The sequence below is a fragment of the Myotis nattereri genome, assembly GCF_964212035.1.
Source record: "Myotis nattereri genome assembly, chromosome: 17".
In the NCBI taxonomy this organism is placed as follows: Eukaryota; Metazoa; Chordata; class Mammalia; order Chiroptera; family Vespertilionidae; genus Myotis; species Myotis nattereri.
Genome location: NC_138092.1, coordinates 50,944,981 through 50,959,260, shown reverse-complemented (window position 1 = coordinate 50,959,260; position 14,280 = coordinate 50,944,981). Strand labels below are relative to the sequence as shown.

General features: G+C 42.8%; 1 protein-coding gene across 4 annotated transcripts in view; it reads right to left on the bottom strand.

Moving 5' to 3' along the window:
* Window positions 1–1,478: 1,478 nt before the first annotated feature.
* Window positions 1,479–14,280, bottom strand: part of LRRCC1 (leucine rich repeat and coiled-coil centrosomal protein 1) — a 31,446-nt gene continuing 18,644 nt past the window's right edge. For all 4 annotated transcript variants that reach the window (XM_081111031.1, XM_081111029.1, XM_081111032.1 and 1 more), the window contains 8 exons: window positions 12,995–13,196; window positions 12,117–12,302; window positions 11,132–11,306; window positions 10,173–10,336; window positions 7,457–7,665; window positions 7,229–7,366; window positions 5,241–5,376; window positions 1,479–2,172 (listed from right to left, as the gene is read on the bottom strand). In XM_081111031.1, coding sequence (XP_080967157.1) covers window positions 2,050–2,172; window positions 5,241–5,376; window positions 7,229–7,366; window positions 7,457–7,665; window positions 10,173–10,336; window positions 11,132–11,306; window positions 12,117–12,302; window positions 12,995–13,196 — 1,333 coding nt within the window. In that variant the 3' untranslated portion in view covers window positions 1,479–2,049. The remainder of the gene's footprint in view (window positions 2,173–5,240; window positions 5,377–7,228; window positions 7,367–7,456; window positions 7,666–10,172; window positions 10,337–11,131; window positions 11,307–12,116; window positions 12,303–12,994; window positions 13,197–14,280) is intronic.

The following is a 14,280-nucleotide window of genomic DNA, read 5'->3' as shown; positions in this document are numbered from 1 at the left end:
ACTCGCTGGCTCCCTGTGGGTTCTTGGGAATCATGAAATCTGGGCACAACACACCCTGCCCAAACCCCCGACCCCAAGCCCTATAAATTCTTTGTTCTCTTGGGATTCGGGGCTCTCTCTTGCACCCAGTAATGGAGGCAAGGGGGGGACCAAGCGAGCTTGTATAAGAGACCCTCTGCTTTTGCATCGGACTGGCTCCCTGACATGGTTTTTTGGGGATCTTGAAATCTGGGCATAACAAAGTCTATACCATAAAATTATCACTGCCACGACCATAAACATAGTAATCAACTCCCAAGGTTTCCTCCCACCCCATTATGTCCTTGCTTTCATTCCTGATTGCAGTAGCTTGAGTCTTGCTGGCTCTTCTGACTCATGGTTAAGGCTGTCAGCTCCCTGGTGACTGATGGAGTGGGGCGGAGGGGCACCTATCTTCTTGGCCACAGCCATCCACTACGAAACTCCCATCAGGCTGGGTGGGAGGTGTTAGGAGATAGCTATGTCTCGGTGCCTCAGGCTTCTGCTGTTGACAGGTTTAGTAAATGTTCTTCAATAAATGTCTTCACTTCTGTATGCTCTCAGGACAGTTTTCAGAGACTAAATGGTATTTTAAAAAACTCTTTGCCAGTTAGTATTATTTTGCTGGGAAACAGGTCCGCAGAGTTCATGTTTCCAATATTCTTTATTTCTTGCAGTGGCTATGAGTTACTGTCTGGTATCATTTCCTTTCATCCTTTAACATTTCTTTTCCATTAGTTTGGCTAGCAATACATTTTCTGTCTTTCTTTTGAAGGATAGTTTTGGAGACAGCATTCTTGATTGACGATTCCTGTCTTCCCATACTTGAAATACGTCATTCACTTCCTTCTGATCTCCACTGTTTCTCATGAGAAGTCAACTGTTAGTCATACTGTTCCTCTGAGATAAACTAGATTTTCTTGTTTTCAAGATTTTCCCAACAGTTTGACTATAAAGTGTCTAAGTGTTTCTCTTCATGTTTATCCTAGGTTTTATGGAAGTTCTTGGATCTGTAAGTTGATCTTTTTTCATCAAACATAGGGAGTTTTTAGCTATTATTCTCCCAAATTATTTCTATGCTCTCTCCTCCCCAACTCCCATACACCCCGGTATGTTCAATGCTGTCCCACAGATGTCAGTGTGAGGCTTCCTAAAGTGAAACATGGACCCTCTTTTAGAAGCATTTATATTTTTCCATTTAACTTTAAAAATGTCACTGGCTATTACTTAAAAGCATAGTATTATATTCTCTTTCAAAAACAGCGAGGAGGATAGTACTTGGGTTTGTTTTACACACACAGGAGCACAAGGGAAGACCGAAGTGACGCAGTAATAAATGACTGGATGGATGGAAGCAAACAGTTTCCAGTTGCAAAGGAAGAATTCTCTTCATATACACGGTGACTAAGGGGGTGAAAACGCAAGGGTGGAACAGTAGTGCTCCTCTGGAACAGACAATGTTTATAACCTTAAATGTAATCTTTAATGAAAGTCATGCATTATAAAAAAGGGGTCATTATGAAGGATGAGGAAATGGTGACATGCTTTCTTACGAGTGCCACATCTCTGACCATACAGATCTCAGATACTGTTTGGCTCTTCATTTGAGCATTTTGAAAGAACAGAGCTACATAAACTAAAGGACAACCAAGAAATAGAATTAATTCTTCATCAATACAATAAGGCAATGACAACTATTAAAATAATTTCCCTAATATATCAAAGGCTAACCTTAATTTCCATTTACATATTTAGGCAAAGTGTAATTACCAAAGAATGTATAGTACAGAAACAAAAAGTGTCTTAAGTCTAGTTATTTGGATAGGTTTTTCTAATACACATAATTATCAACAATTTATTATAAAAAGCTACATTTACAATTAAATACTTTTTCAAAAGTCTTTTAAAAATCAGAATGAAATGGGTAGAAAGAGACATTTCAAAGTCATAGCAGTTACTACTGTTACAATATTTAATCATTTTTACAATTGGTCTGCTGGCCCATTTCAATTGAGTTTGTTCTCAGAACCATCACAAGACCTGATGAATTTCGTTTACAGCAAAAGCAAGATGCTTAATTTTTGCTTCCAGTGCTTTTTTGTTCTTGCAGTTTTCTTGCAGAAGTCCACGCATTTCTTCTTCAACTTGACGAACCTAAATCAAATATAAATTTTACTTTTAAATTTCTTAAAAAGGATCATTTTAAAAAAGCATTCTGAAAGAAAAAAGTCAAAAATGTATTCTTGAGCATTTTGCTCTATTTATATAAAGAGTAAAGGAAACTTGTTCAAATACTAACTGGGAAAACAATGTTTATGCTGTAGACAAAGTACTTACATGTATAGTATCTATTTCTCACATGTTCTGGTGATGGACACATGGTGATTTATTTAGACTCTATTTTAGAGCTTAGACAATTTGTTGAAGGCCATGCAGCTTCTCAGTAGCCCATCTGGACAGAAAGTCTTCTGGCTTCATCTCTGGACTGTCCTGTGCTGCCATGAGTGCTGAGTCATTCATTCTTCTGGCTTCATGTCTGCACTGTCCTGTACTGCCATGAGTGCTGAGTAATGGATTCACCTTAAACACTAGACCCTTACAGACCTCCTAACTTGACATAACCTCCATTCCCAATGATAATCTACTATAGTTCCAACAGCATTTCTACAGCTGCTGGTGGTGGTTATAAATTGCCACCTTTGCCCAGCTGGTGTGGCTTAGAGGTTGAGCATCGACCCAGGAACCAAGAGGTCACTGGTTTGATTCCCAGTTAGAGCACATGCTGGGGTTATGATCCCCAGTAGGAGCCGTGCAGGAGGCAGCGATCGATGATGCTCCATCCCCTCTCTAAAAATCAATAAAAACATATTTTAAAAAAAATGTTTGAAAAAAATTGCCATCTTTTTGAGAGGTCATTTAATCAGGAGAGTTCTCTGTAACTGATACTATTAATTTCTGCTTGCAACTCTCTTTTCTATGATCCAGCTCTCCCAAAAGGACTATCACTGTGCCCAGCCCTCTTCCTAATCTCTAATACAGCTTTTCTACTCTTTCTCCCCCAGAAAGTTAATATTTCTCCTAATTTAAATTATCATTTCTCTGTGATGCCTCACATTTTTTTTATTGTCACATGTAAGTTCTGGTACCATTTCTTTAACTCCCCAACAGATCCCTCTCTTTAATTTTATGTTGTATCGGTAGGAGATCTAAAACAGAACCAGGCATTTTCCTTTCAGCCAAGTACGGGCCTATCCTGATACTTGACTTGGTACCTGATGTACCTTTGCCAAACACTCAGAGGATCTTAAATAAAACATCTGAAACATCTCTTGATTTGACATGAAATACAGAACTAAGTTCTGAACAAGTTGTACTTCCTTATTCATTGTGATGATTTCCAAAGCCCTCGGCCATCTCTCTTCAGACTCCTGAGAGTGATGTCCACTAATCATACAACCTTGACTATAACGATACAGAGTATTCCTGTCACTTTCTCTTGTTGGGCTCTTTTCTAGCTGCTGATTTCTGAGTCTCCAATCGTACAGAAGACAGTCTCCCCCTTATCTGTGGGGATATGTTCCAAGACCCTGAAACCACAGATAAAACCAAACCTCCTATATGTTACGGTTTTCCTGCACACACATACCTATGATAAAGCTTAATTTATAAAACAGGCACAGCAAGAGATTAACAACAAAATAGAGTATCTAGAATCTAGAATGGACTATAATAAAAGTCACGTGATGTGATCTTTCTCAGAACATCTTACTGCACTGTACTGCCCCTTCTATTCCTGAGATGTGAGCTGATAAAATGCCACTACTGTCCCTGGATCTGTGACCACCCTGCACTTGCAGTGAACAGCCTGGTTTCAGGGGTCCCTGCTGAAGTCCTCACAGGCTCACTGCTTTTTGAGCAGCATGCTGCCGTCAATTGGAACACGTTTTCTGTCCATGTCTTCCACCCACAAATTTAAAGTCTTTTCCATCTTATCTAAGCACTTACCACACTCTGAGGCTGTAACTTTTGCAGTTTGAGGTACAACAGCAAAACTAGCAGGAATTTCTTTTTCCTTCTTCCCAATTTCACGATAGAAGATTTGTTCTTACTGAAAATTTTAGCAACCTCAGCATACGATTTTTTTCTTTCCTTAAGTCCAGAATGTTCACCTTGCCACTTAAAGGAAGCGCTTTATGGCTTCTCTTTGGCATGTCCAAGTTGCCAGCATCACTACCTCTTGCGCTTTGGGGCCGTTATCAAGTAAAATAAATGTTACTTGAACACAAGCACTGCGATACCACGACATCGATCTGATCACCAAGGTGGTTCCAAGTGACTAACGGGGGGGGAGCACATACAGCAGGGAGGCCCCAGACAAAGGACGATTCATGTCCGGCAGGACAGGGAGGGGCGGTTTCATCACGCTACTCACAATGGTGTGCACCTGAAAACTGAGGAATTATTTTTGGGATTTTCTATTTTATATTTCGGACAACTGACTGCATGTAACCCAAACCTCAGAAAACAAAACGGCGTGCGCGTGGTGTGTGTGTGTGTGGGGGGGGGGGGGGGGGCACGACGACTATTGTACCTGTTTCCTATTACCACTTCAAAATCAGGGAAAAATGGAATTTCAAAACTGCCCCCTCAGCTAGCAGATCTCACGAGGAGGTGGTGGTGGTGGTGGTGGGGGGGGGAGGGGGGGCACATGAGAATCACCTGTTGAGTTTGAAAAACACTAGGGTCTGACCCCAAACTGTGAATGAAAATTTCAGGGGAAAGCTTAAGCATGTCTATTATTAAAAGCTCCTTTGTCAGTGATAGCAATATGACAAATGTGACAGTCCTGGCCCCTAATTAACGATAAAATACTACTTTTTGAGAACTTTCCCACGGGAATGATGGCTTGTGTTTAACATACTCACTCCTCACCCTGCTCGTGTGCAAGCGAAGGGGCTTCGCTCTGAGGCTGGTCAGGGAGATGGTGACTTTCACTCAGACATCACAGAGCAGGTCCGCACCAGTGTCACTCAGGACCTCGGTTTCACTGCAATTATACTCTACACCCTGCCAACATTTTGGCCTGGCTTCATGATAGTTTTGGCAACATTCTTCATATGTATTTGGTCATTAAATCATGCTGCCTTTTCTCTTTATCAGTCTCAATTTATTTAGCTGTAACAATTCAATAATGATAATCAAGTGCAATTTACTGATAGTACCTTTAAATTTGCAGAATCAATATATTTTTGCTTTTGATTTTCCAGATGTATTATTTCAGCGTGATGAGCTTCAACAATTGCCTCCACTTGTTTTTTAAAGGCATCATCCATACAATAAAGCTTTTCCACAGCATCCCTGAAACAGAAAACAAGACTCACATCTTGGTGTGTATAAAAGTTAGGATGCTTTTTCTTCTGAGATGGCAGCTCTCACATTCATATTTCAATGGACACATAAACTCCACTAAGTAGCAAAGGGTTCTCCATCTCAGGAACTACAGCTACAGGCATCTCACCCTCCAGCAGAGTCAGCCAGCAGCATAGGGCAGGGAACCTCACACCCATTTGTGAGTCTCGCCTCTGAGCTCCTGCTCTGGTCTCCAGTCTGAGTCTGTGGGAGGGGACTGGAAGTACCTTCCCAGGGATGCCACCTCCCCCAGGGATGTGCAGTGTGACACGTATCTGAAGTGTATACTATAGGCAGGTTTAAATTTATACATAGACTAGAGGCCTGGTACATGCACTGGGGTGGGGAGGTCCCTCAGCCCGGCCTGTGCCCTCTTGTAGTCCAGAACCCCTTGGGGGATGTCTGACTGCCAGTTTAGGCCCGATGGTGGGGAGGGAGGGGGAAGGGAGGATCGGGCCTAAGCCAGCAGTCGGACATCCCTCTCGCTGTCCGGGACCCCTCGCTCCTTACCGCCCACCTGCAGCGGAGGCTGCTGAGCTTGCCAGCCATGAGCCTGGCTTCTGGCTGAGCGGCACTCTCCGTGTAAGAGCGTACTGACCATCAGGGGGCAGCTCCTGCATTGAGCGTCTGCCCCCTGGTGGTCAGTGCGTATCATAGCGACTGGTCATTCCACCATCTGGTTGATTTGCATATTAAGGTTTTATTACATAGGAGGATATGTCTGATTTCCCTGTGCTAATACTTAACAGATAAAACCCTAGGGTTAATAAACACATTAGTGTTAAAAGTTTAGTACTAAAAGTTTCTTAGAGGGAGAACACCACTTCCTTTTTATTAAACTAGAGACCCAGTGCATGAAATTCATGCACGAGTAGGGTCCCTAGCGGCTGCTGGCTGCCGGCCGGGGCCTCCCTTACCCCGGCTACCTGCTGCCACTACTCCCTGGTGGTCAGCGCACGTCTAACTCCCGGTCAGTCGAACTCCTGTCCGTGGGGACAATTTGCATATTAGCCTTTTATTATACAGGATATGAGTGACTTTGTTTAAAAAGTCCACAATGAACACTTTTCTGCTATTGGTTCTGAGCCGAGGACCCTGGGTAGCTGTGAAAGCACAGTGCAACAGGGCTATCAGCAGATGCTGCCATCAAACCTTTCTGCAGAGGATAACACCTCCTCTAATCTTAGGGAGTGGAAACACCAGGACACCTGGAATGGAGCCACCACAATGGGAGTCTGTGCATGCTGTCTATACCTCTCTATTTCGACAGGAGACTGATCCTGAAACTGCGTTACATAGTTTCAAGGCTGTCAACTTTATAAACTATTGTAATAGGCCTAGTTACAGAGTTTACAAGCTAAAACCTGCATTTCCTCTAGAGCACTTACAAAACCCACACAAGTGGCCCCAGGAACGGCTTCCTCCCCCTTTGAAATGGGCTCCGGCTTCTCTGGCCCAGAGCCCCAGACAACGTACTCCTCAGAGAGCCATACGAACAGCCAAGCACACTGGCTGCTTTCAGGAAGACAGCATGAAAACAGTAAGCAAAGTAATAAGACAGACATACCTACAATAATTACCATGTGTCAGGTACTGCACTTCCACACAAACACAGACAACAGACACAGACTTACAGCTCACAACACGGAAGAGGGAACTAGTACCTTCCCTTTATAAATGAAATAATGGAATGGAAATCCAATATTTGGCAAATAACTTCATCCAACATGTTTTTAGCTTTCCCCCATCTTGCCCCTCCCCATTCCCAGACGGCCCCAGTGCCTGAGGGCTTCATGCTTACTTTCGTAGTTCAACACTTTTGTCTCTTTCCGCTTTCAGCTTCCTTTCCTTGTTCTCAAATTTCTCCTTCACTTCCTTTACTTGCATTTCCAGATTACTGAGGAGCTCCCCTTTATCATGCCACTTCTGATTAAGGATACTGACAAGAGAAGAAGGATGTTAGAGACAGAATTGGTCAGACAAGTTATTAAGCCACAGTTTACTTCTTAGCAGGAAACACTGAGAATACCTGTAAGCTTTTCTAATTTCTTCAAGCTCTAATTCCTTTACTTGCAACTGCTGTTTTAGTTTTGCTTTTCTTTCATTGTGTCTTTCTAGTTTCTCAATTATGTCATCCAGTTGTGAAGATTTTTCGTCAAGTTGTTCTTGAGTACATTTCTGTATTTCACAGATGTTTTCTTGTAATATTTTGATTTGTTCCTCTCTTTCCTGTAAACACTTCAAGAAAAAAATAAGTACTTTATTAATCCTAGATGTCTCATTTCCTAATTAAATAGGTATGATTTTAAATTATTTTACAAACTACAAAAATGAATTCAAAGTTCAATGTTTTAGAAAAGATATACAGACTATTGTTTAGGGGCTATTAAGAGGGAAAATTTTTGTGCTACTCACACTTTTTATTTCAGGAAGTTAGTGGTTACTAATCACACAGAAAGTAGAAGGGAAAGCAGCGCAATGGGAATTCAATTATGTCATTTTGCATTTGAAAGAATATGTTTTCAGGACAGAAAGAAAGAAAACTTTAGGTGGGTGACAGGGATACAGCAAAGACTGATGCTCAAGGGATTAAACCATTTCTACTGTACACACACTTTAAATAATGTCCGATTTCATGACTAGTGAAATGTCACGTGCAAACAGACCTCACATCCCCCAGACTGAGGTGGACTTTTGCTGTGTCTTCTGTGCTGTGGGTCAGGCACCAGGAGGGTCAACCCGCCTGAGGCATGTGCCATGTGCAATGTCTGCTGGTCCTGCACAACCCGCTGTGCACCAGCACGGGGCTGTGGGTGTGAGCATGGAAGAGGGTCTTATTTTTGCCCCGATTCTCCCTGCCCCACTTGCCTCTCATTCCTCTTGGGAAGAAGATGGAGGCAAACAAATGCTGGACAAGTCTACTTTAGGGCGGATTCTCAGTGTCACACAGAACATGGTGCAGCTCCTCAGGGTGTGACAGAGCTAAGGATTCTAAGAAAGGTAGTCAGGGAGTCTTGACTAACAGCTGCATAAGCCTTGAACTGCTCATTTTCTCCCACGACTCCCTGAAGTACTTAGGCGTGGGCAGCCTTCACACACGTTATCCAGAACCCACAGAAGCCATGAAAGATTCTTATGAAATAACCCTCTTAATAATCAGAATAGCACTGCAGCACCAGGGTCTCGTGCTCCATGTATACTGAAAAGTACCAAAATAACATGAGGAAATAGCATTTTAAAGAATTTCTGTTTCAAACTTCCATAGTCAGAAGCTAACTAGAGAATCTACTCAGGTGTAAACATCAAACTCCAAAATTTGCATTTTAAGTCATTGCCCCTTTAAGTTGTCAGTCAGGCTGACTTTGCTGCTGAAGAAGCTCTGCCCACCATCTGCACGTCCTCAGGCTGAGGAGGTGCCGGTGACTGTGTGGTTAAGTCCAGCACAATGACCGGCTAGACCAAATATCACCTGCGTTGCCTTGTGGAATTTAAATGCAAACAACCAGTCTTCCTGATTCTTATTTACCTTATCAAAAGACAATAAGCTTGGCTAGATTTTTAAAACAAGAAAAACAGCTTACAGCTAAAACCTTTCAGTAACTATCAGTGCAGCTTGGCATGTGTGAAAGATATTTGAAATACAGGATATACTGAGACCAAAGTTTCAATTGGGAGAACACCAGTATCACTGGTCAAGAATACAATTCAAGCAGTCATAACCCATCTAGCTATGGAGAGAGCAACATGGGAGTAAACAGGGTCCTTCATTTTCTGTACTTGATGAAATTAGAAAGTTTCTTAAAAATGACTAAGAAAAAAAAAAATTAAGTGGTTATAAATTCTCTAAAGATTGAGTTCCTAACTTTATGGGCGATAATCCCATTTAGAAGTTTCTTTAAAAACACCTTTTCAGCCAGCTGGTGCGGCTCAGTGGTTGAGTGTCAACCCATGAACTAGGAGATCATGGTTCGACATGCCCAGGTTGTGGGCTGGATCCCCACTAGGGGGGTGCAGGAAGCAGCCGAACAGTGATTCTCTATCATCACTGATGTTTCTATCTCTTCCTCTCCCTTCTTCTCTCTGGATTCAATAAAAATATATTTTAAAAATTTAAAAAATGAAAACTCCCTTTTCAATTATTTTTACACTTTAAGAAGAAAAGTTTGGAATTTAAGTATGCTTTAGTGCTCAAGACAATCTTCAAAAACTTTCTCTGGAGATTTTCTACATGTTGAAATAAGTGATTTTGTTAGCATTTCCTCAGGCGGGCCCAAGTAAGAAGAGGTGGGTACAACTGGCACATGGTCAGCTCGGGACAAGCATGAATCCTGCAATCTAGTCATATACCTTCACCTACAAGAGAGTAGGTTTGTTATAAGTTTGAGAAGTGAGAGCAGTATTGAGAGATATTAAGCAATGCTTGAAAGGATATTTTAAACATATAAAACGTTCATTTTCTTGTGGTTCCTAACCCTTCATCAAGACTGTTTTTAGTTATTTCAAAGGGCAATAACAACATTCTTCATAAAACCTTGAAGTAAATGTAAGTTCAAGTCAATAAATGAATGCCACGTATCACCTTTAAAAGCAAAGGGGAAAGTACTGCAAAAGGAACACATGATAACCTGTCTTAAACTCCACAACAGCTGGACTCGCACAGACAAAGCATTTATTGGAGACTCCACTCTGATCCAGATTCTCACACCTGCCATATGCCGTCTTCCCAAAATAAACGCCAAACTTACAGCTTTTAATTTCCCGATGGTCTCGGTTTGGTCCTCTATGATTTTGCACTTAATCCGCAGCGTGTCGCTGTCTTGCTCGATCGTCTTCCGCAGAGACTCGTTCTCTTTGCATAAACTTTCGATCTGCGCCTCCAGTTTCCCGCGGTCCTGGGCCAGACAGGATCCTGGAAAGCAAACACCACGGAGGCAAACTTAGGAGATGGAGGGTTTGTCTCTTATGAACATCGAATTCCACAACGTGGAACAGATGAGTACAAGGAAAGCTGGCTACAGAAATGAGATCTGCAAGCGCACACAGTATGAGGAGGAAAGGGCCAGAAACAAAAGGCACATCAGCCCTGTGCTGTGTGAAACCCTGAGCCACAATCGGACAAGGAGTGACAGGCGGTCCTATCTAACTGGTCAGGATAATGCACACCCACGGCCAGACCACGCGCGATATCCCATGTAGAATGACAGGTGAGCCACGCTCCGTTACAGCCAGCACCATGGAGCGAATGTGGTGCCCTACACAGCCACCTCCGCTGGGCAGATTTCGAGCGGAATGGACTGAGGTAGGTTAACCTAAGCCGATGGTGGTTTTCATCCACATGCCATTTAGCATTTCTCCATGTGTAACAAGCTAACTGTTAGCAACATGTTTAGAAAAGAACTGAATGCGGCATCTGTATGAAACCATGTAAAATTACTGTATGAGAAAGAAATGTTTTCAACAACTTAATTCAGCACTAGCACGGGAAAGGTAGACCTGGTGAGAAAAGTAACCCGTTACAAAAGTAACCACCAGGAGGAAAGCCAACTCAGAGCGGCGCCTGGTACAATAAGCCACTTCCTGTTTCTGGGAGGTGGCCCTGACCCTGGGTCGTGGGGCAGGAAAGCCCTTCCTTGTTCTCTCCTGTATACAGATCTGCTCCTTTAGCAAAATGGGCTGGTTTCCCTTTGACATTTGAGAATTTTACCCTGTTGTGCCAGCTCCTGTCCCCACACTTTTCTCTCTGTCCTGAGACCGTAAATGAGTGACTCCTTGGCTGTGAGCTCGGCAATCAGCTGGACTTTCTCGTGCTTGAGCAGCTCGATCTGGATGCTCTTCTGCTTGTCATCTTCGATCAGGAGCTCAAGGGTGTTGATCTGATTCTGTATACTCCCCAGACATGGGAAAACGCAAAGCAGCTGTTACACAATGCTCCTATTCCTACTATCTTGCATTTTATCTTAAGAAAAATGTTATTTAAGCAAATACCAAGTAAATGTTCCTCAATTTTACATCAGAATAAGTTTTAGTTTTATTAACTAAAGATACATGTAGGTCAGAAAATGAAGTCAAAGTTTAAGAGGCCACTCCTCAAACACTCTGAATTTTATTCTAACACCCTAAGTGCAACCACACCTGTAATATTCTAAGTTTCTCAGCATTTATATGAGTCACCTAGAGCAGTGGTCGTCAACCTTTCGGACCTCATGGACCACCAGTGGTCCGCAGACCACCGCTTGGCAACTGCTGGCCTAGAGGTCACTTGCAGAAAGGAAGTTCTCTTGGCAAAATATCCCTAATGTTTAAAATGGCGACAACAGACATTAATTTAGATTATGTGTGGGTATGTCTAAAAAACCACTGCTACAAAAGTTAACACCAGCAGCCCGCATGCTATTTCCCAAAACTTAGCAATCTGAGCATCACCATCACAACTTCTTCTCTCGCTGTGCAACGGTATACTAGCTACTTAGTTTCCTAGTTAATTCACTTATTATGCTTAAACACTATCTTGGCGTATGTAGTGCACTCTGGTAAATTAGCTAACCTCCCAGTTCTATTACTTTTCAAACATGTCAAGTACATAATTAGTATTATTTAAAAGTTCAACATTGTGCACTTCCTAAATCACTGCAGGCATTTGGGAAATGACATAGCAAATAGAAGGAGAATACAGCGTTACAATGTCTTACCTGCAAGTTTGTTGCTGTTTCGTGTTTCAGTCTGGAGACTTCCGCAAGCTTTGTCTTTTGCTCCTTCACCATGCAGGCCAGATCTTTAATTAAAGAGGAAGACTCGTTTTCTTTCCGTTGAGCCCAGACAAGAGCATTCTTGCTCTTTGCTAACTCAGTTGCAACACTTTCAAAACCATCTTTAACCTATATTTCAAAATTGCATTATAAATAGCAGTTCTCCAAATATTTAGAAAATATTTGTTTCTGGAAACAACTTCTTTCATGTTTATTTTAATATATATATTTTTTATTGATTTCAAAGAGGAAGGGAGAGGGAAAAAGAGATAGAAACATCAATGATGAGAATCATTGATTGGCTGCCTCCTGCATACCCCCTACTGGGGATCGAGCCTGGAACCTGGTCATGTGCCCTTGACCGGAATTGAACCCTGGACCCTTCCGTTTGCAGGCCAACACTCTACCCATTGAGCCAAACCGGCTAGGGCAATTCTTTCATGTTTAGAATCTCAGAGGTTTAGCAAAATGAAGTAATGATAGCACTCAGTGCTGCTGTGTGCCACCCGGAGCACGGCTGTGCTCAGCACGAGGCAGAGGCCGCGGCCGGGGTCTGGCTACAATGCCCGCCCTAGAGCCACAGGGGAGAAGCCAGGCTCCCGTGCTCCATGCCTGACCACCACAGTCTGACTGGGCTTTGGGAACAGCAGGGAGAGTAGTGGTGATCTCAGTGCGGACGCTGGGACTCCAGGAATTTAAGTGATCTGCTTAAGGCCATACAGCCAACATGTCCACAGACCTACAACTCTAAAGTGGGGTCCTCTTATCACCCCATATCTGCTGGTTCTGTTTTCAATAAGAACCTAAATGCCAATTCTTACATCTTTAAATCTTCTGGCTTCGAGAGTTAAAGCAATACGAAATTCATTCTCCAAATCCAGGTACTGATGATTTAATGTGTCGATTTTTTCTTGGTATCCTTTGATCTCTTGCTCATGCTTTGCCTCTTCTTTTGCCACTTCCTTGGCTATGGCTTCCTGGAACTCAGAATCACTGAAAAATGTCCTTGTTTCAAGTTCTTTCCTGGAATGAAAAACAAACAACAATCACAGAATGCTGTTCCCTTGGAATGAAAAACCTTAAAGTTTATTAAATATTATATAGTCCCTAACTGTCCTCTAAGATGAGCTCCCTACCTTCAAACACAGAAACTGCCAGGACAGAGAAGGAAGGAGTTTTCCTTGACTGTGCTCAGCGGGTGGAATCAGAGGCATGGCCCTGGTGTAAGTTCCCAAGACATTCAGGCCCAGTGGACGGCGCCAGGGCTCCTAGCCGCACCTGCAGCTCTCCCTCCGTGTGCCTTCGGCTCTGAGTCTTTGACATACAATAAATGCAGCCTGACTGGTACTAGTGGTTGGTTAAGGAAAAAAAATCAGTTAAACTGTGAAATTATTCACCAATCTTTTTTGATATAAGGCCAGTTTTTTCTTTAAATGTGAGCTCATTCCTTTGAGTTCACCACTATTTTTTCTTGAATAAACCAAGCCATTAATACAAAATCCACTATTTCCAGTCTGGGTTTCTTTAAACTAGAACAAGATGCTAAAAAAAAGATATGTAAAGGAAACTAAGTACAAATTTATACATTGTTTTTGTTTTCCCTCAATCTTTTATACCTGTTCTACCCATACATAGGATGCCAATATCCCCCCAAGCATCAGTATTTAATTTCTACATGACATCACAGAATTGGGTGGGGGCAGCTGGAGACAAGCAGCCGACAGTGTTCCCATGGCTGGGGACTCAGAGCAGGGCGCTGCACTGAGGCCCAGGGCTCCACTGGCCTGCCGCCCTCTTCTGTAAACAAGGTTTTACGGGAACACGGCCACGCCCACTGGCTTAAGTCCTGTCTGCAGGGAAGGCAGTCAGCTGTGGCCTGAGAAGCCTGGAACCCCTTCCTTCTTTTTTTGTTGGTATGTTTTTGATTTTTTAAAGAGAGAGGAAGAGAACAGGATAGAGAGATGGAAACAGATGAGAAACATCGACTGCCTCCTGCACGCCCCCCACCGGGAATGGAGCGTATAATCTGGGCATGCGCCCTGACCAGGAATTGTTCCTGGGTCAACGCTTAACCACTGAGCACCACCAGCTGGGCTGGGATCCTTTC